Source organism: Mesocricetus auratus, unplaced genomic scaffold (assembly GCF_017639785.1).
Source record: "Mesocricetus auratus isolate SY011 unplaced genomic scaffold, BCM_Maur_2.0 Super-Scaffold_15014, whole genome shotgun sequence".
In the NCBI taxonomy this organism is placed as follows: Eukaryota; Metazoa; Chordata; class Mammalia; order Rodentia; family Cricetidae; genus Mesocricetus; species Mesocricetus auratus.
This window is the reverse complement of record NW_024429186.1, coordinates 17227944-17250454: the sequence shown is the minus strand read 5'-3', so window position 1 is coordinate 17250454 and position 22511 is coordinate 17227944. Positions and strand designations below refer to the sequence as shown.

At 46.8% G+C, this 22511-nt stretch overlaps 1 protein-coding gene across 4 annotated transcripts in view; it reads right to left on the bottom strand.

Annotated features, from left to right (window-relative positions):
- Positions 1-44: 44 nt before the first annotated feature.
- The window catches only part of Fbln5 (fibulin 5), a 77270-nt gene continuing 54803 nt past the window's right edge, over positions 45-22511 (bottom strand). For all 4 annotated transcript variants that reach the window (XM_013112073.3, XM_005068401.4, XM_021226194.2 and 1 more), the window contains exons 6-11: positions 21352-21468; positions 17635-17754; positions 14063-14185; positions 13000-13126; positions 9219-9414; positions 45-1001 (exon numbers count right to left, since the gene is read on the bottom strand). In XM_013112073.3, coding sequence (XP_012967527.1) covers positions 840-1001; positions 9219-9414; positions 13000-13126; positions 14063-14185; positions 17635-17754; positions 21352-21468 — 845 coding nt within the window. In that variant the 3' untranslated portion in view covers positions 45-839. The remainder of the gene's footprint in view (positions 1002-9218; positions 9415-12999; positions 13127-14062; positions 14186-17634; positions 17755-21351; positions 21469-22511) is intronic.

Here is a 22511-nt window from a genome sequence, read left to right as displayed (position 1 = left end):
AAGTACTAAATTATCCATGGTGTCAAAATTAAACAAACACAAGATTTCTTCAAATATTTAATCAGTCTGGATACCTCTGTCTTCCAACCCAGTTGGGTAAAAATTCTTAAGAAAGCATGATTAAGGAGTCTTCATAAAAACTGGGCTTAGAGGAAGGAAGGTTGGGGTTATGGGGACAGAGCATAACATGTATCTGAGGCCTTTTGAAGGAACTTTACCACTTCAAAAACTCAAAATGCACACGAAAAGGTTTAAACAGTCATACAAATTTTAAGGCCAATTAAAAACCTTTTATGCTGGACATACCAGATGTGGTTTTAAAATAGACTCTTTAAAAACCTTAGATTCTGCTGTGGTGTGTTTCCAAAGCCTTCTCAGCACACACAGGAAGCAAACTAGCTATACCCAGCATTTCCCATGAGCCCATGGGGACTTTTGCAAAGCAGCCACGCAGCAAGAGATGGAGGGAGGAGTAGAAGAGGTGAGAGCAAGCCACTCAGTCTTTGAACACAGACTCAAACCCCAGCAAACCCGATCTATTTTCTCTGAGAAAATATGAAAATAAATGCCAGGCTTGAAGAGTCACTGGCCACCTCCCCCCAAGGGGGCCAAAGAGAATGCTTTGGGATAACTGCATCATGGGAACTGGGGGCAGGGTGTCCTTCAGAGTGACACTTGGCAATATGACAGGTAGGGGTCAGGATGCTAGGAGGATGTCCCCAGGGAGATATCGAGCAGGAAAGGTGCAGCGTCTGCTCGCTCTCATTCTTGCTGGTTTCCTCTCCCCTCCTGTCCCTTGGTGCTAGTGAAAGGCAGTGTCAGAGGCCTTAGCTCCAGGCTCAGAATGGGTACTGTGACACATATATCCGCAGTCGGATCACGGAGCTGCCTCTGAAGTTGATGACAGTGTTGACAGTGATCATCTCCAAGTCCAGCTGGATGTCCCGAGGCCCTTTGATGGGGCGTGTCATCACCAGGGTAGCACTGATAGGCCCTGTTTGCTGTGGACAGAACCAGGGAGCACTAGTTAGAAAGGATATGGTGTTAGCAAAAGGGATGGCTGGGGGAACAGCAGCCTAAGCTAGGCTGCTCAATCTAGTCACCATGACCATGGTGTCACCCATGCGCCTCAGTGGTGCTGAGCTCTTTCCCAGCTTGTATACTCTTTACCTGAAAGGTCATCTCCTAAGGCAAGCTTTCTCTGGTTCCCTAGTCTAAGTCAGACCCCCCTACCCCACCCCTGCTGACCCTTTAACTTTGCACATGAGAGAAAGGGTGTATTATTGCCTATAATTGTGTGTGCTACAGCTTTTATCCATGTCTGCTGTCAAGGTCCCTTCTAGACAGTGCAAACATCCCCATGACACAGCATGGTACCATTATTTAGAAAAATGTCTTCCATATCTGTGGGCTCTCATCCCAAGACTGAACCAAATACAGATTTAAAATATTCAGGAAAAAAATCCTGCACCTTTACTGAGCCTGTGCAGACCATTTCCTTGTCAGTGTTCCCTAAATGAGACAGTCTAACAACAACTTACATAGCAGTAACATTAGTAATTTGTAAATGAATGACATCAAAATTACCTAAGACATTTAAACAACATGATGATGGTGGTGATGATGATGATGGCTATGGTGGTGATAAATAATTCCATTTCAGGATTTTCTAGTTACTATGGTAACTCAAATGAGATTGGTCTCCATAAGCTCATATATTTGAATGTGTGGTCCTCATCTGGTAGAACTGTGTGGGAAGGATTAGGTGGTGTGGCCTAGTTGGAGGAGGTGTCACTGGGAGTAGGCTTTGAGAATTCAAAAGCCACTCCATCCCCAGTTAGTTCTCTTGGCCTCATGTGTGTATCAAGATGTGAGCTCTCAGCTACTTCTCCAGCATTATGCTTGCCTGTCTGCTGTCATGTTCCCCACTATGACAGTCATGGACTCTATCTGCAACTGTGAGCTCTAAATTAAACACTTTTTTAGTAAGTTACCTTGATTATGGTGCCTTATCCCAGCAATTAAAAAACAACTAAGACAACATTTTTAGGAAAAATGAAATTTGTTAAAAGCTGACCTCTGGACACCCTGAAGTCTCTCCAAAAGCCACCCTTGTGTGACCCTATCAATGAGATCCTAATAAAGTCATTTGAGCTTTTCTCTAGCACGGAAACTTTCTAGGACTTCCAAGGTAGTGCACAGAGAGGGTGCTAGCATCAGTCGGGTACCAAGTGAGGGGATGTGCTCCCAGTCTCTTTTATATATGTCTACTTATTCAGCTCTCGTAAAACCCTCAGAGGCCTTGGATTAGCAGCACTGAGGTCTACATACATATAGTCAGAAATGTGGACCCCAGGCTCCACCCAAGATCTATTGAGCCAGACTCTGCAGCTTAACAGAGTTGCAGGTGATTGGTGGACACATGACCAATTAAAAAGCAGTAGATCCTGGGGGGTGGGGACAGCTTTCCCTAAGGACTATCCTAAAGGTACATCTCATTATTCCATTTATAAACAAGCAAACTGAGGCTACTGGGTTAAATCATTGCTTGGGGTCATCCAGAAGCAGAGCTAGGGACTTTCGTTTGGATTTTCAGCCCCTCCTTTTCATCATTCAACAATTATCAGAAGAGACTATGGGCTTTGAGTCTTCTCCCCAGTGATAGCCTAAATAGAAGTTCCCAGGGCCAGTGAAACAGACAGACACAGGATGTCTGCAGAGGAAATGGCACACAGAAGAACATGGGTAGGCTGGATAGTAACTTCCCAGAAGCTGCAGTACCCAGAAAATAAAAGAACAGCCTCTGCGAAATCAAGGAACTTGGCCCGGATAAAGTCATACCAGGCATTTACTTTGCCTCCCCATAAAGTTTGGCACCTCCTCCAAGAACGGCCACTGGTATGACAGAGGTGGGGCTGGCAGACAGGTGTGGGCCAAGTGCTAGACCTGCCTTGTCCATCCAGGTATCAGCAGTTACAGCCATGCAATTTCCTCCTGGCACTGGTTTTCTGTATTTGCGTCAGTACCCATGCAATTGGTATCTCCTTGTGTAGAGGCTCGCCCAGACTTCCTTGTCAGCCCTTTCAAAACCCCAGAGGCCAGGACCAGGACTTCAGCAGGGACAGCCATGCAGGAAATGGCCAGAACCTCCCACATATTCATTCGTTTTGTCAGTTTTCACTGCGAGGAGAGCGGTTTGCACAGCTGGGTGTCTGAATAGGGAATGGAGCAAAGAGAAGCTGCCGGGCTATTCTTTGGAGTCGTGTCCTGAGTGTCGGAAGTAGTGCTAGACGCTCCCATTTAGAAGCAACCTTGACAGTCATTGAGTCTGGATTCTGGCTGGGCCAGCGCCTTTGAACCCTGGAAAAGGCTTGCCCATAGCACCTGGGAGTAAGTCTCAAGTGCCAGCCAGTACTGACTTCCCCACAAAATTCAGCTTTTAAGACATTCCTGAAACACCCGCCCAAAGAATCATGATTCAAAACAACAGTGATAAGGCTGGGGACATATCTCAGAGATGGAACACCTGCCTAGTATGGTTGAGGATGTGGGTTTGATCCCTAAGATCTTACACACAGCCCAAAATGGTGGCCATGTGAGGCCAGGCATTTGGCTACTTTAGCCCATTTCTAATTTAACCTGGTAAATAGGTTAAGTGCTATGACCCTTATGACCCATAAGGCCATAAGGCTAGTACAATGCTATAAGAACTGACTCTAAAAGGCTTGTTTTCAACCACTGGGTTCTCTGTCTCTACATTCCCTACCATCGCATAGGGTGTGTTTGACTCTGATAGTTGGTCCCCCATGTCTACCTCAGGGTGTGTGCTTGGGCAGAAGCCATATCCTGTTTGTGTCTGGATTCAGATCCCAGCTCAAATCCGTGTGATGGTGCAAGAAGGATGCAGGTGAATGATGGAGAAAACCTGGTGGAATTGGCCCAAAGGAGGGTGAGCCACAGACAGCACACCTGATCCCTATCACCGTGGACGAAACATAATTGGGCACAGTGTAAACTCTATGATCTTCCTCTTCTAGCTCTTACTGTTCCTCCAAGTCCTCTGATAAAAGCCAATCCAGGTTTATGTGCAAGATTCCACTCTAAATAATGTGTTCACAGGGTTTGTGAAAGGGCCTGTGGAGATGCATGTGTGTGCATCCCCATGCATGTACTTGTAATGTGTATAATGTGTGTTTGCATGCATCTGTGAACAAGTCTATATATGTTTGCATGTGGATGTGTGTGAGCATGCGTGATTGGAGGGGCAGATATATGGCTTGTCTCCTGGCTGAGACTGTCCTTCTAATAAAATCCAATGAACCTCAGGTTAGGAGAACCTGAATGGCCACATGGTGCTCCAACCCCCTGAGTATCATTCCCAACTTTTCCAAGGCCTGGGAGGTTGTGGCTTCCTTACAACTGCAATAGCAGTAGCAGTGGCAGCAGCAGTGTCTACACAATAATTATGCTTATTGAATGTTTTCTATTGCTACCTGATGCTCTCCTGGGACCCTAACACTGGAAGATTCCGCATGCCAGAGAGGAACATACAGGTTCTCAGTAAGGGCTGTCTGTCAGGTTGAAAGGACACCCTGCCACCCTCACCACTGAAAATCCATGGGGAACATAGGACCAGAAATAAAGGCTTGATGTGGCAAGTGGCCAGTCACAGACCCTATTCCCCATACTGGGAAATGGTCAGCGGGACAACCCCAGTCAAACAGAGATTTTTTTAATCCAGTGTGATGTAGCAAGAGTTTGAGTGTCTGTCCCTGAAAAGGACAGACTACAATGATTAGGATATGGACCCTAATTGTCCATCTCATCCATTGCATGACATATGTACCCCACTCCTGACCATGGAGGGTCCCAAAAGCAGTACCATCCATGCTGAGAGGGGAAGAAAAAAAGATGTAAGGACAGCAGCACCAGGAACAGGCAAAGATGTGATACTGAAAGAGACTGGAGATTGTGACCCCCATGTAAGCCAGCAGAGACAGCAATGAGAGAAGAATGGGACAGTAGAAGAGTAGTCATGGAACGTTCCTGGAGTCTTACAGAAGCAGGCTGAGAAGTCATCTAGGGATATAGAGGTTTGAGGCAATAGGCACAGTGCTCACACCCTTCAGCCCTGCACATTTGACAAAAAGTCATTCCGTGAGCTAATCCAAAAGTAAACATTAGAATCTCTAAAGATCAGGGAGCTGAGACTCAGAGCAGTTAGATAACATGCTCAAGATCACAGGGCTGGGAGGAACTTGAGAATATCAAGAAACAGGACTCATCCTGGCCACAATAAACAAGTGAGTGGCCCCTGGGGAGGCTCCTGAGCTCTGGGCAGCCTGATTTTCAGAAGTCCATCTTATACCACTAGCTTCAGTATCCTGCTCTCAAACCCTGTGGCTTCCCCAAGTCTCACCCCAAACCTTTGTCTGATCTCAGGTGCAGTCTTAGGGACCTTGGCTACCTCCTCCATCCTTCAGTTACTTTGGTCATTTTTATTGCAGGCCTTTGTCCCTTTGTCCCTTCAATGTCTCTTCTGAATAAAAATGATAAAGCTTGCAGGTCCTTGTTAGCTTTCTCAGAGAGAGAAACTTATATGCCACTTTGAGCTCAGTGTCCAGTGTTCCTTAGCTGCTATGACAGTCTGGGCCCAGAGGAAGTTCTAAGGAATGAGGTCTCCCTCCAGTCCACTTCATCTACAGGACATACATCATTTCCCACAACCCTGAGCACCTCTCAGACTGATCACCAGAATGCCTGTGAGGCCTGGGGGATTTTACTAGAACTCCTTCCCTATTTGGAGCTGAGTGGAACTGCGGCAAGAAGAATCAATGATGGAGTCTTAAATCCCTATGAGCCATCTCTTTACCCCACAACTGGGACTCATGTGTCTCCAGATGAAGGACACTGGTGTCTGGGCTTACCTTGAGAGGACAGTCAGCACACCAAGGCTTGGAAGGGACAAGTTTATGACAGACACCAGTGCTTATGAGCTCAAGGAGTGAACACACACACACACACACACACACACACACACACACACACACACACACACGCACACGCACAACTCCATCTCTTTCATCTTTTGGAAGGTCCCCCACTACTCATGCCAGCTTCTCTCCAAGCCTTTGATCCTTCTGCTTTAGTCTAAGCCAGCTCTAAAACAGTTCCACAAGTCAGGTAGTCACACATGACCTGATTCTGTTAGGATATCATTGATAGTGGATAATGTTAGTGAAAATACACTGGTCCCTAAGATTAATAGCCCCAGAGGCAAGGACTGAAAAGTTCTGTCAAGGGGTTGGGAAGAGCATACAATACAGAGAGATATACCTCTGTTACAGGCCCATGCATGGGTCTCAGGTCAAGTGGGTTAAACGCCCATTGACCCATCCTTCTGAGTTGAACTTCCTATAGTTGACTCTAGAGGACCATATACAGGCTCCCTGTGTTCAGTGGGCCCAATTGTGATTCTAAAGACAGCTAGGTCCCAATCCTGGCAGAGTGTAAATATTGTAAGAAAAAAAGAGGAGGGCTGAAGATGAGATTAAGGGTCTGAACCCAGGGAAATGGGTGTTCCTAAATCAAATCCCAAGAGTCTCTGTGAAAGCATGGCAGAGGGCACTCCAGCCATATACAGAAGAGAAGGCAAGTAGGAAAATATATAAATGAAGCTGGAGTGACATGGCCACACTCAGGATGTGGTGACTAGTTTTATGTTAACATGACACAAGCAAGAATCACTGGAGAAAAGGCACCTCAACTGAGAAAATGCCTCCATAATATTAAGTTGTAGGCAAACCTGTAGGGCATTTCCTTAATTGGTGATTTATGGAGAAGGACCAAACCCATTATGAGTGATGCCATCCCTGGACTGGTGGTCCTGGGTTCTATAAGAAAGCAGGCTTAGTAAGCCATTAGGTGCAAGACAGTAAGCAGCACTCCTCCATAGCCTCTGCATCAGCACCTGCCTTAGGCTCCTACTCTGTTTTGAGTTCCTGCCATGACTCCCTTCAATGATGAACTATGAAGTGTAATCCAAAGAAATCCTTTCCTCCACAACTTGCTTTGGTCTTGGTGTTTCATTGCATCAATAGAAACCCTAGCTGATACGTGGGACATGCGGCAGCCACCAGAAGCTGGAAGACACAGGAAATGCTTCTCCTTTAGATGGGACACACAGCCTTGTGATGCTTTGGTGCAGACATATAGGAATAGTTTCCAAAACTATGACGAAATATATTTCTGTTGCCTTAAGCCACCGGCTTTGTGTTTGTTTGCTTCAACAGACACAAAAAGGAACATCCTGGGCCCTTCTGACTGCTGTGTGTGTGCATACGTGTACATGTAGATGCCATGATATGTGTGTAGATGCCTGTAAAAACCAGAGGTCGTCAGTATCAAGTGTCTTTCTCTTTCTCAGTTGTTATCTCTGTGTGTGTTAGTTAGTTAGTTAGTTAGTTAGTTAGTTGTTTGTTTTTTGAGACAAGGGCTCACTATAGCCCTGGCTGATCTGGAACTTGCTATGTAGACCAAGCTAGCCTGAAATCACAGAGACCCACCTGCCGCTGTCTCCACTATGCTGAGTTCTGGGATTAAAGGTATTTTCTATCAAGCCTTGTTCCACTTCTTTTTTGAGATAGGGTCTCTCACTGAGCCAGAAACTCACCAATCCAACTAGGCTATCTGACCAGTAAGTCCCAGGGGTCCCCTTGTCTCCACCTCCTAACATTGGTATCTCAGGTACCCATTGCCCTGGTTTCACCATCTGAAACAGGTCGTCTAGAGATGAAGTTACAGAACCTTCCCTAGACAAGTGCCCACATGCATGATACAATATGGCAAAGAGGGTTCTAGTCCAGTGGTCTGTAAGGAGGTAAGTCACTCCAGGGACTGAAGAGATGAGAAGTTCAGTTATATACATGGCGTGGTACCAAAGGTATGTACTTGCCATGATATTAAATGTATATACATGGCATGATATTAAAGGCATATATACACCATGGTATTAAACATATACACATAACATTGTATTGAAAGTATATAATTACTTTAAATGTAAACACATTTTAGGATGTGTGTTATAATACTTTCCACTGGTGTAACCAAGTCAGTCAAACTTTCAAGTGTTCTGTAACTCAACTATTTCATGCCATAGCTATAGGCGCTAAACAGCACTTGAAATATGGTGAATGCCAGGAAAGAGATTCTTATTTCATTTTAATTAGTTTAGATTTTAAGAGTGTCAATGCCGATTTGGACTCCTGGAATCCAATTGGGGGGGGGGATGATGAGCAAAGGGATCAAGACCAGGCTAGAGAAACCCATAGAAACAGCTGACCTGAACAAGGGGGTGCTCATGGACCCCAGACTGATAGCTGGGAAACCAGCATAGGACTGTTCCAGATCCCTGGAACGTGGATGTCAGTTCAGAGGTCTGGTTAATCTATGAGGTCTCTGGTAGTAGATCAGTGTTTATTCCTAGTACACGAATGGACTTTGGGAGCCCACTCTACATAGAGAGATACTCTCTCAGCCTAGACACACAGGGTATGGTCTATGCCCTGCTCCAAATGATATAACAGACTTTGAAGATCCCCTATGGAAGGCCTCACCTTCCCTGAGGAACACTTACAGGACGGGATAGGGGGTCAGTGGGGGGTAGGGGAAGAGGGAAGGGAGAGGGAACTGGGATTGACATGTAAAACAAGCTTGTTTCTAATTTAAATTTTAAAAAATCAGAAAAAAAAGAATGTCAGTGCCTACTGTGTAGGCAAAGTCAATAGAGTCCACATCTAAGAACTTTTTTTTTTGCTAGCATGTAAATACTATGACTGAGGGTTAGGCTGTTACTGAAGACAGAAGCCATGGCCAGGAGTTGGTGGCACACGCCTTTGATCCCAGCACTTGAGAGGCAGAGACAGGTACATCTCTGTAAGTTCGAGGTCAGCCTGGTCTACAAATTGAGTTCCAGGATGGCCAGGACTGTGACACAAAGAAACCCTGTCTCAGAAAAAAAAATTAGAAACCACTAGGCATTGAGTGATAGAGGAAGAAGGTGGAGAGTAATGGAATGAAGACAGTCAGCGTATACACACACACACACACACACACACAAAACATACAGACACACATACACCCCACAAACAGAGTCACTTCTGCTAAAGATGGCAGACATTGTAAAGATGGCAGGCACAGTGCACATTCCCTCTTACCCGCATGTAGAACTCCCGACCCTCATTGCCAGATTTGATCTGGAAAATATAATAGGCACCAGGGTAACGGGTTGTTGCTTGCATCTGGAAGATGTCAGCAGGAACAGAACGTCCTGATACTACATCCATGTCCCGAAACAAGATGGTAAAGGGCTGATCTCTGCAGCCAGTGTTCTCAGCTGGACACATACAGCGGCTGGTAGGAGAGAAAGCACATGAGTCCTCAGAAAAATCCTTTTCAGGCACTAGCCATGCCTACTCCCCACTTTAAAACCCAGAAATGAAGCCAAGTCATTCTTACCACCCAGTGGAGTGACTGGAGAACATCTCTGCTCCCATTCTAATCTGAAGGCTCTCTAGAATGTAGATGAGTCCTACCTCCTGAACAGTAGCCTTCCCTGATGGCATCAGATACTCTGGCTACTAAAGGATTTAATTGGACCTCTGGTCATGGGAACACCGGGACATTCTCCAGTGTAATCCACGTGTGTCGTGTATCTAGACATGTGCTGATGACCACATAGCCCTCACTTCCCAATCAGGGACACTCAAGAATATTTAAAGTGGAGGCTGGAGAGATGCTTCAGCAGCTAAGAACACTGATTTGTTCCCAGCACCCTCATGGCAGGACATAATTATCTGTACTCCATTCCCAGACATGGCTGCTCACAACTGTCTCTAACTCACTCCCAGGGTGATCCGACGCTCTCTTCTGACTTCTTCAGGCACCAGGCATACATATGGTGGATGGACACACATGCAGGCAAAATACCCATACACATTTAAAACTTTTAAAGAATATTTAAAACTGAAAATTATATTACACTGATGGTTTCAAGGGTCCTTTATACTCTATTGTACTCAGTTCAGTATGTGTGGACTATAATTGAATCCTCTTACCCAACATACAAGAGCTTGGAACTCACTGAACACTTCAGAAATTCAATATTAAGTAACATCATGACCTTAAGCCATTTGTCTTCTAGCAGGAAAAATACAAATATTTAAACACAAATATTCCTTATACAGAGCTGATAATTTCAAACCCTAACAATACCATAACCTAACAGAGACCCATTGGCATCTGCTGCTAAGGAACACCTGTTAGACACTCCTGCTGACTTACCCATCCCTCATTCCCATCCTTCCTCCATTCCCAGGACGCCTCTTACGGAGCAGAGTTCACAGTGGAGGTGTATGTAAAGAGGCATCTGGACCTAGGATTTAGTTTGACAGTTTCCACAGGCAGAGTGGAAGCTAGGGAACAATGACCTAAAAACAATGTTGACCCCCGTCAGTGCTGGCCACTGGATCAGGTGTCTCCTTCTCTCACCAGGGCCTCTGAGATGGCCTCCTAACAGACTGCCCTTTGTCAAACTAGTCAGACTAAATCCGTCCCCTTCCCACTCTTCAGTGGCCCCTCCGTGATGCTTGAATGAAAACTGAACACAAGTTGTAGCCCCCTGGGCCTAGGTGAGCCTGCTGGGTCTGCTCTATAGGTTTTTCAGGCCACCGTCCTTCACACCTTCCTATGCTGCAGGAGCTCGGCGTCTTGAGTTCCTTGTAGGCTTAAAGGCCACCCTTGGCTTCACTGCCTATGTACTCTGTTCCCTCTCTCTTCCAGGCTCTGTTTGGTTAAGGTCGACTCAACTTCCGGCCCTACCCAAAGGTCATTTTCTCAGTGGCCTTTAGGTTCCGGGACAGGTTCATCCTCCTCTTTCTTTTTCTACAAACTCCTTACTGGGTCCAACTTTATGTATCCACTCTTACGCCAATTTGTTTAATGTCTTTCTCCTCTTCTAGACTTTTGGTAGGCCAAAGGTAGTTCATATATCCTGAAATGAGCTCAAGCTGGACTAGGGAAGAAGGATTTCTGGTGGTTAGATACAAACCAGCATTCCTCAGGAACTTGTGGAGCGGGTTTTACGTCCCCAAAAGGAGTGCTTCCTTGTTCTTGTGACTTATCCAGTCCCTGCTTGAGCTTGCTCACAGTCTTTCACACTTTTTTCCTGCTCTTTCGCTAGCCTTTGCCATCTCCATTATTCTCTCCCACCATCTGACTTCCCTAGCCCTGGCCCTACCCAGTCTGTTTCTCTTTTCTCTCTGTCTGGACTCTTCGAGATGTCTCTGGATACTTTCTCTCTCTTATTCACAATAAAAGTGCCTCCTTCCCAAATGGAGTGGTTATGGTGACAGTTTCTTTACTGAGCCCCCTCCCATACAGCCTCAGGCTCCATAAGAGCAAAGCCACAACACCTAGCACAGAACAGAGGCACCAGGAACAGTTAACACGCAGAGACCACAAAGAATTACCCAAGTATCATTTCGTTAAGGCTGCACCAAAACAGCCAAGTCTAAGTAGGTTCTGGTGCCAAAACGATCACATTAAAATGTCACATGTCAGAGAGAAAATAATGGTTTCCTAAAAGAAATTTGGAGGAGGGAGTGATAGCTCCCAGCTGATGAGGATCGTGAACAGTTGAAAGAGGCGCTCTGAGCAGAGAGATCTGAAAGACGGGCTGGGTCTGGCCACCGGAGATGGAAGAAATGCCTCCCATCTGGCAGGAAGTGTGTGCACAAGAGCTGGGAGGCTGGGCCCCCTGGGTGTTGGTCAAGGTGAGGGCAAGTCCTGCTCCAGCTGGCAGGAGCGCAGGACACCTGAGCAGGCGAGGAGCTGGAAGGGGGTGGCCATCACATGGGCCTGGGGCTCTAAAGGGGGAAGTCACTAAGCTTTTCCAGGGCAGAGACGTCACTGGTAACATCCGCTCAAGGCTGCCAGTTGGATGAAATCAGTTTCCAGCCAGACAAGCCCAGAGAGACCCACACATGGCGAGCAGCCTACCGCTCTGCTGGGCTGCTTGGGGATTTTGAATCAGAAACTGGAAGGTCCCTGTTCTAAAGAATCACTTGGAAGCACAGCTCATAGCAACAAGTGACAACAGCTCTGAAGGAGCCCCCAGTCCTGACTTTGTCATCTTCTTTTGTCCATTTGTTTTTAAATCACAGCAGGAATCACTTGGTAAACCCTGAATTCTCTTTGAGAGAAGAGTGGGATGGGTGTGGCTAATCCAGTCACTCATCTCCAAGTTGCTGGGGGGACAGGGAGGGTAGCTCATGTGTGTACTATATGCATACTGTGCATGTATGTTCTGCATGCAGGATGAGGAACTGAAACAGGCCAGCGGGAGTTGGGGGTAGGGTGGGGATAAAGGAAAAGAAAAGAAACACAGGACTCCAGGGCTAGAAACACACCCCAGTGCCATCATCTTGTTGAGGCTGTCTTCTCAACATTATTATTTGCCAAGTGATGATGTATTCATTAGTCTGCCTTTGGGACTTCAGAAACTTGACTAGGGCAAGCTAGTTACCCTTGGGTATTGAAAAGTCCAGAATTCTCCCGCAGTTTACCACTCGCAGAGCAGTCCCTGGTCAGGAAATCCTCATTTCTTCATTAAGGCTTGCCAGAAGAGCAAAATCTCAGCCTTTTCCCAGATTACACTCTTGCATCTGAGCCCACACACACTAAGAAGATCCTGGAGTGAGGCCCGCGTGCCACATTTGAGAGGCTTGCCTCTGAAAGACCCCATGTATCTAGAATGTTCATTGGTAGGAGAATCCGACTCATGAACTCTGCCTCTCTACTAATTAGCTTTCTCGACAATCTTCGCACAGGCCAGATCTCCTGACTCCTTGTCTCAAGTAACCTCCTTTATAAGATACTGACAGTCTCCTAAGCCAGGTCCCTACCCTGTCCACTTCCAAAGGACTAGCCTTGACTTACTTATCACCAATCAGCAGATATGGCTCCTCGCAGCGGATGGGGTCAATACACTTGAAGCTCCCTTGTAAATTGTAGCAAGTCTGCAGTGGAGTGCACGTGTGGTTTCTGTGCTCACACTCGTTGATATCTGAAATGCAGGGAAGAGAAGAAGCATGGCATCAGTCCTGGACCAGGTGTCGGGGGTGGGGATGAGGATGAGAGCCACTTGCCATCTTATTGTCCAATATTGCAGTCATTGGCCCCACACAGTTTTCAGGCACACAAAATGTGGGTAGTGAAAACTGGAATGTGTTTGCAACAGGAAATCTCTATGATTTAGTAAAAAGAAAGAATTTATAGTACTTATCAGTGAGTTTTATATTGAGTATATATTGAAACTATAAAATGTTTGGATAGATTGCTGTAAGTAATATATAGCACTAAAAGTGATTTCATCTGTTTGTCTTTATTATTTTTAATGTGGCTACTAAATGAGGCAAGTCGGATGGCTCATGTGTATAGTAACTCACATGACATTTCTAATGCCTAACACTACCATGGATAATTATTGCTTGGTGCTGGGATATGATTAATAATGGGGCAATTATTCTACAAGATGCCCAGTAGCCACAGTGTAGGGCTACCAATCTGAAGAAGACTTGGCCATTTCATACTCAGGGCCTGGACCCTATGAGGGACCTAGTAGTCAGGTGCCTGAGGTCCCCCAGCATTCAATCTCTAGGAAGTCACAGAAGGCCAGCAGGGCAAACTGCCCTCAAGACAGCATGAGAAAGTCAACACTGATGCAAATTAATGGGGCTTAGCTACTAAGGAGCCTTGGTTAGGCCTGAAGCATCATTCTTGGATTCGAATCTACCTCTACAGGGTTCACTATAGACGTCCTGGCCAAAGAACAGGTTACTGTGGAGGAAGAGGGAGCTACCCACTCAGGTGTCCTACCCACACTGCCAGGCCCCCACCACACCCAACCCTGACATCTTCCTGAAGTTACATGATCCCAAAGGATGGGCCATCCAGATGACCATCTGAGTCAGCCCCATCTAGCTCCTCTGGACAGTCTTACCTTGGCAGCTCCGGTTGTCATCCAACAAGACGTATCCTGGAGGGCATGAGCAGAAGTATGAGCCCGGCTGGTTCACGCACTCATGTTGACAGAGGAACTCAGAGAAGCTGCACTCATCCATATCTGAGAGCAACAAGGTATAGCTGCTGTTTATTTTCACAGACTATCTCCAACACCCACTCTTTCCTAACATAGACAATAACGTCAATGCTATGAGGTTGCCAGTTTACTTCCTGGTCACTTCTGCTGATAGTGAGCTTACTCCTCTGTGGACAACCATTGATATTTGGATAGCTCTACTGAGATGGCAAGAAGCAAGGCAGGCACAATGTCTCTGGTGGCCTGACTGCCACAAGAGATACAGCAGTCTCCAGCCAGCCTGGAACCACCCTGCAGAGGATGACTGGGGACAGCATTGTCCCAGTGATGCTACCATTAGTCTGCATAGACCTTGGCAGCTGACACTGGAGCAGGCGTTCCAGAAAAGCCAACTCTTCATTGCACACAGATTTTGGCAATGCAGGCCCCATTTGCGCCTCATTCAACAGGCATGCCAAAGAAAACATGTTTTTCTTACATTTGTTGTTTCCCGAAAATCGCTTTCACTGGTTTCCCCATGTGACATGTCCTTGGATTACTCTGTAACTCACAGACCACTGGTGGCTCATATCACCCAGAGAGAGTGTTGGCATGAAAGAGGCTGCTGCTTTGTCTTTGGAAAATCCACATGTCACATAGGCACTGCTTTCTGTATCTAAGAAGGGAACCTCTCCCTATCTTTCTGAGCTGTCTCCCAGCCATGGGTGAAGCACCAGTGGACTTAGGGTGTCATCTCCTAACTGGAGTCAGCATAGTCCAGTGTTATTCAATCCTCCACCAGCTATTCAGAGAAATCTTGAGATTCTGGCCCCAGCCTATAATAGCACAATGCCATCATGTGTTTCTGTCTAGTTTGTAATTCCATTAATTCCTTTACTTGATGTTAGTAATGTCTATCAATTCCTAAGGACTCCTGTGTGTCAACCACCATGTTAAATGTTCAACATTTCTCATCATATTTAATCCCCACCTCAACCCTGAGAAGGTGCTGTGACTATCTGGAAAGAAAGAAAGAAAGAAAGAAAGAAAGAAAGAAAGAAAGAAAGAAAGAAAGAAAGAAAGAAAGAAAGAAAGAAAGAAAGAAAGAAAGAAAGAGAAAGAAAGGAAGGAAGGAAGGAAGGAAGGAAGAAAGAGAGAGAGAAGGAAGGAGGAAGGAAGGAAGGAAGGCTCACAAGGCTTAGGCAACTAGACCAAGTTCATAGATCAAATGATTAGATAGGAAATCATAGATCTGAATGTGGCATCTCAGTATGACTCTGGTGAACATGATGAGGTAGCATCCTGTTCAAGACCTAAAAATCATCAGATCTGGGAGTGCAACATGGGAGAAATACCTCAGCATAGTTCCAGTATAGAACAGGAGGAAAGACCCACCCTACCTTCTACTGGGTGAAGAAGGGTCACTAATCCACTACACTATGGTTTGTCTTAGCATCTGTAATTCCAACATTCCAGAAAGAGTTTTGTGTGTGTGTGGTTCCCTGCCCCACATCCCCCGCAAAGGGCTGTGGCTTTGCCCTCCACTGAAATAGAAGCCAGGTGTTGGGCAGGTAGCAGGACTTAGGCCGTTTTTATTCTTCCTTGTTAAAACCCCATCTCACTTCTGGGATCAGCATGGCTCAGTAAATCCCAGGAGGACAAAGGAACAAGGCTTGGGAGGGTCCACTGTTGCAAAGAGGGGTTACCCCGGCTTTGAGAACCAAGTGAGGATAATAGTGTCCCAGTGTCTAGAGAAAATACAAATTACTGAGGCCACTACTAGCTATCTACAAGGCCTGCTGGAGCCAGGGATCCCATTAAACTTAGTAGAAGGTGGTATCCAGTGACCACGTAGGAAATGTGGGTGATTTGGAGTCAAGTGAGAAAATTCTGCCAAACTAGAAAGGATTTTAGCTCCTTGTGAAGCACAAAGTCCCTGATACTTAGAGAAAATTCATTATGTGATCATGCCATTGGAGAACACCAAGTTGCCTAGTCCTTATGACCATTCCATGAAGACAGTTTTCCATCCATAAGGAAACTGAGGCTTGGTCAGCACCCTGCAATGATAACCAAGGCTTTGAACAGAGCCACATCCGGCTCCAGAGTCCTTACCTGACAGTGGTCAATAAATGTCTATGGGACTGGAGGTAACTCTGGGGAAAGAACTAATCCATTGCATCCCATAAGGCAAAGCTTTTCACACCTCTCAGATTCCCTAAGGAGTACCATGAGGGGAATTGAAATCTAGGAAGAAAGGGGCCTTTGATGCCTCTGGGTGGGGCTGGTATTTAATCAGGCTGAGGCTCTGTAACTGCTTTCTGTGGCTCTGAGGGTCCTGGCCCTGGAGAGATGTGACCATTTGTTTCTGAGAACTCTGTCACTAGAACATCCCAGTCCCGAGGGAGGCTGTCGAGCAAGCTCATTCACAGCCTTGGTAGATTCCTGTTACCGTGAAACCCAAGACTGGGAATCTTTTCATTCTGCCTAGTAGCTTTCACACCTAAAGCACTGCCTACTTTTATTTTGAAAATTACAGGAAACATTGTTAATGCAGAGAGATCTAATTCACAGCTGCAGGGGAGGTTAAAACTGGTGGGTTGATTTTACTTTCACAAAACATTTACAAAGAACAGAGACAGTCAGACAGACAGACAGACAGAGGAGCCCATAGCTCTGTTTTGTATGAGATGCAACAGACTAAATATAACTACAATGTGTTTCTTAGTCTCAAAAAGCTCTTACTTTCAGAATAGCTTTCTAACTTTCTAGGAATCTAACTTTCTGGGTGGGGAGAGAAGGTTAATAAGATAATTACAACAGAATGAAGAAACCAGACTGAGTAGAGAATGAGAGTAATTGGGGCTTGGACGGAGTTTGTAAGGGAAAAAAGTCAGCTAACCCACATTTATGTTCTTGAGACAAATGGCTAAGATTTCATTCACTCAGCAGTCACGCTTCTACTTACTGACTCAAGACCAGTTTGCTGCATGTTCACTGTGTTCCAGGCCTAGAGCTGGGCTGTGGTTGTTTGATGGCATTCCCAAAGCACACAAAGTATATGCACTTACATGTACGACTTATTTAGTTGATGTCCTCCTAGCCTAGAGGCAAAAGCAATTATTCCTAGATCACTGCCCTCTATAATATTATCTATGCCATCTTCAAGTCATGGGTCACTGCTGGGAAAGGACAGCTAGCTCTCAGACCAACAGACAATATTGGGCGAGTCCTCCCTCACCAACTCCCTCTCAGAACCAGACAGAAGCTCTGCTGACATCGCATTGAAGGTCACATGATCAGGAAGGTAAGCCTGAACTCCACATCTCAGGAAGTGACTCGTCTTTGTTCTGTGTGGTTATGCTCTCATAACACTGGGAAATGTCTCCAACTAGACACGCAACCAGGAAATGGGAGGAAACACCTGGGATGAATCCCTTGCCCCCACCCTGGTGCTCTGAACAGGTGGACAGCTCCAATGCCAAGTGCATTACCACTGCAGTGAATGCCATCTTCCTCAAGTTCATATCCTGGGTCACAGCGGCAGATGAAAGAGCCATAGGTGTTGACACAGGTTTGAACGCAGGGATTCTCAGTTTCACACTCGTTCACATCTGTATGAAACCAAAGCACATCACGATTAGTGTGACAGATAAAACAACCCCACAAACAAGAAAACATGATTTGGCAGCAAAATCTATTATTACCAAGAGCCCAGATTCACTGGTGCCTGTCAGACATGATCTCACGCTCTATGAGAACATGTTAACTTGTCGATTTACAGGCTCCAGCTGAGCCTTCAGGCATACCTGTGAAGGATTACTTAGCCTCTGGTCATGCCTATGGGGGGCTATGTTGAGTAAATTAACTGAAGCAGGCAGCACTGTTCCCTGGTTTGGATCCTGGGCTGAATAAATAAATGGAGAGAGCAAGTTCGAACTAGCTGTCATCACTCTGTGCTCCTTGACTGTGGGTGTCACGTGACCAGCTGCCTCTGGACGCTGCTGCTGTGACTTCCCCTGGCATGATGGACTGCACCCTTGAACTGTGAATCAAAATGAGTCCTTTCTCTCCTAAGTCTATCAGGACACATAACTAAGACACTCTCCAACACGTAACCTGAAGATCTACAGCCTCCACGTGCACGCGCCTTCTGGGGTGACAAGCCACAAAGGAGATAAATGCAGCACACAGAACATCTGTTTGTGTGTATGCTTGCACCTCCCAGGAAGGCTGCTCACCCACAGAATCTCCAGGCAGAGCCCACTCTTCCCCATCGCCTTTTGCTCCTCTCTCACCCTCACTGACTTGGAAGTTTCAGGTAGATAATCATGGCAACTCTGAGAATGTTTCTCATGAATAAACAGCCTCACTGATTACGCTTGCAACAATTCCGCCTTCAGGCCTTGTCCTCCATTCTCCGTGTTACACAGGTAAAGGAGGGCATTGTAAAGAGCACAAAGAGCAACAGCGGATGCCTCCTCCTGAGTGTGGTGATGGCTCCTCGTCAGTATTGAGGGATCTGTGTGCCTACGGCAGCACGTTGTACTGTGTATCAATTACAAGTCGGCAGGGCTATTTTGATGTTTCTAAAGATTGAGATACGTGGCCGGGCGTTGGTGGCGCACTCCTTTAATCCCAGCACTTGGGAGGCAGAGGCAGGCGGATCTCTGTGAGTTCGAGGCCAGCCTGGTCTACAGAGCAAGTTCCAGGACAGCCTTCAAAACAATACGGAGAAACCCTGTCTCGAAAAACCAAAAAAGAAAAAAAAAAAAAGATTGAGATATGTGCTCCAATTCACGTGCCAGCAGGGGTCTGGTTAGAACTATATTACAAGTCAGGACTCACATAAGAATCCACGGGATTCATTCTGTACAGCTCGTGGGGGAGGGGAGGCAGAGGGAGATCTTTCTGCATAAGCATCACCTGAGCCTTTATGAGCTTCATCTACACCCATGAGCTTCACATGCCCGTGGTGTCGGTTCTAGTTGAGACACATTTTCTCCACCCCAAAAGTCCAGTTAAGCCTCTTAATGCCCTGAAAAGAACTTTGACTGTTCTCAGAAGGAAAGCCTTTGTGGTAAGCAGCTTTTGAGGGGCCTGGCATAGGGGAAAACTAATCCCGTGCCCACAAAGTGCCTGTTTCCTGCCAACTCTGGAGCTCTCAGAGGAAAAACACAGCCATATAGGAAGGGTCTGGTGAGATACCAGCCTGCCCTGGTGCCCATGCACCCAGCACTCAGGGGAGACTGGCATGTCCCCATCCGGACTGGGGCAGGGCTGAGCAGGAGAGTGTCCCTGGTGCACTAAACCGCATACCAGTTTAGATAGGTCAGTGCTGCTGCCCATTAGGTCTGGCGTCCTTAGTTTCTGGCCAGACTCTTGCCACATGGTGGTGAGTAAGCTCGATACTGTTTCCATAGCTCAAAGCTGCTTTTGAGAGGACAGAAGGGGCTCTACCCCTGGAGCCCTAACTGCCTCTCTCTGCTGGGTTTCCCAATGGGTCCTCAACCCTGAGGGCAGGGGACTGAGAAGACAGTCCAGTCAACAAAGGGCTTGGTGTGTACACGTGGCAATCTGCGTTCAGATCCCCAGCACCCGTGTAAAAAGCCAGGCATGGTTGCTTGAGCACCGAGGCAGGCTGGCATGGCTGCAAACCCAGTGCTGGAGAGGTGGACTTAGGAGGACCCCTGGGGCTTCCTGGCCAGCAGTCTGAACCCTGAGGGCACGGCGCCCCAGCTGAGCCCTTGGCCTTCCACTCAACCGTGCCACCACTAAGCCACCTGACTCTGACCTAATGGCTTCACCTCTGTGAGGTTCAATTTCTTTATCTGTGGATCGTGGCCACAAACACTCTCCTCTCTACATCATAAGACTATTGCTGGGGTCAGTGAGGTTAACAGACACAAGCGTTTTGAGGAGATGTGAGGTGCTGCAATTGCGAAAGCTTCACAGGACCTGTCACGGGCTGTGTGACCTGCAGGCCCTGCTGATGCAATATCCTGGTGGCCAAGTGCCCATGTCCCAGCCCGAGTGCTGCCTAAGGACACTGTGCCAGCCCCTGAGGGAAAGCCTGGGCTGGCACCTCCAACCCCGGCCTTGGCCCCAAGAAATCACCATCAGCCCTAAGCCGCTTATCTCAGCAGCAAGGGAGCCAGGCGCCTGCTCCCAGCTGCTGTGGGAAGGAAGGGCCCTGTTTTATTTATTTCCTCAACCTCCTGGCCCAGCTCTGCTCTCAGACAAAAAAATGACCACTCCTTGCAAAAGCAGGCCAGGCAGGGGCTTCTTGGAACAATTAGCAGGGCCAGCTTTAAAGGGGAGAGAGCCTCACAAAGACTCCAGGATCAAACCCTTGAATGCTGATGCCTTCCTGTTTATCCAGTGATTTAGATATGGTTAAACTAATGGAGACACAATATCCTCTGAATAGCTGGCCCGGAGCCTGCCCACCAGAACTCACTCAAATGGTGTGACAAGGAAATGGGCCCTGTAAAACCTGGTAGCAGACTCCAACAAAGGCCTCATTCTGTGTCTTTATCCAGATCAGGCCACTGCTAGCGCCTGGAGGCTGGAGCCCAGAGCCCGAGGTGGATCCCAGGCCAGATCATGACTTACACTAATTCTTTGGGTCTTAAGGTCTCCGCTGACTTCCTGAGCAGAAGAAACCTTCCAATAGGGACCATGATGCACACATAGCTTGCTTTTCTTACTTATCAGGGTTGGAAGAAATGATGTGGAAACCAGAAAGTACCCTGATTTTATTCTGCTTTTTTTGCAGCCTTCTGGGCTTGGCAATAGATGCTCCTGACATAGATCAGAGGAAACGTTCCTGGGAGAGATTCCGAAATGGCACACGAAGCATTCACATAGTGCCTATGTGTTTGTTTGTGATCCATTGGGGTCAGGAGCTCTGAAAGCCACCTCTGCCAGCAGACATAGGATGACAGGGGGAATCACAAAACCATACAAGGCTCTTCCGATGGTGACTGTGGCTCTGCCCTCTGCAACTCTTAGAGCACTTTTTTAGCTGTTTCATAGACATCACCCGCTCCAGTTTCAGGTTTCAATAAGCAATAGGGATGGTTAAGCAATGCCAAGGAATGAGGACACACTTTAACGACAAGTGTTCTACAGACATCAACTGTCAAACTCCAAAGGTGACTGCATCTAGTGTTTCATATGGTGTCCAAGTTACCACACATGTCACATACCTTGGCATGATCTTCCATCCTCATTGAGGATGAAACCAGGGTTGCACGTACAGGAATAGGATCCAGGAACATTTGCACATAGCTGCTGGCAGTAACCATAGCGACATTCATCAATGTCTGGAAACAAATGCAGGCAAGGTAAAACAGGGCTCCTCCCTGAGGCCACCATCAGTATGGTACCATTGCCCTCATCTTCTAGAATGGGACTAAAAAGGGCTGTGAAACGGAGTGGCTGCTAAGACAGGGCCTACCAAGTGTCAGGAATTATGATACCCTTCAGCTCCCAGTGCCCGTCTTTCCCTACAATCCCCTACCTGCCCCAGTCTTTGTTCCATACACACCTGAACCTGTCGTGAGATCTGTGACAAATTTATTCTGCTTTGATTGGGATACTGCACCAGGTGACTTCTCAGAACTCACCCAAATCAGGTTTGACTAAGGCTTATGCAATTTTAAGTTTCAATGCTATGATTCTCTATGATCTTTTGAGCACCCTGAACATGAACAAGTTAGCTTAGCATGTATGGAGATCAACGGGAACGCTCCAGTGGACTGTCTGCCGGCTCCACTGAATGACTATGTCCAGTCGGCAGGAACAAGTCCCAGGCATCAGGATGAGCTGGGCAGTGCTACAGTGAGACCTACAAACATGGTGATACATGGGTACTCACGTGTGCTTACCTTGGCTCTTACCCTTACACTGGAGTGGACACAAACCCCCAGCTAAACACACTCCTGAGGCATGGAAAGCCGCGATATGGTGGGAGTGTGTGCTTCCAGCAGAGCTGTGACGTATGACCTCCCTATATGTGCCAGCCCATGAGGAGCCCAACGGGTAGCTCTTTGTAACATCTCAGGTTAAAAAAGTGATTGGACTGGGCAGGGTGCCTCCAATGAAACCTTCATTCTCCAGGAAGAGTGTCCTTACACATGCTCAGCTGGGACCAGCTGATCTGACTGTGCTATAAAACCTAATGTCCCCCTCCCTGGAACTTCAGCTCTTATAAAGGGATAAGTAGTGCTTTTTGTGCCTTGACCCCTCTGCCCAGTTTCTACCACCTACAACTAGAAAGAAATCTTCCACCCCCCCCCAGTCCAACCCATTGCCTATTTTTCAGCCCTCACTGGATTCTGTGTTCTGCCTTGGGATTCTGCTTTGG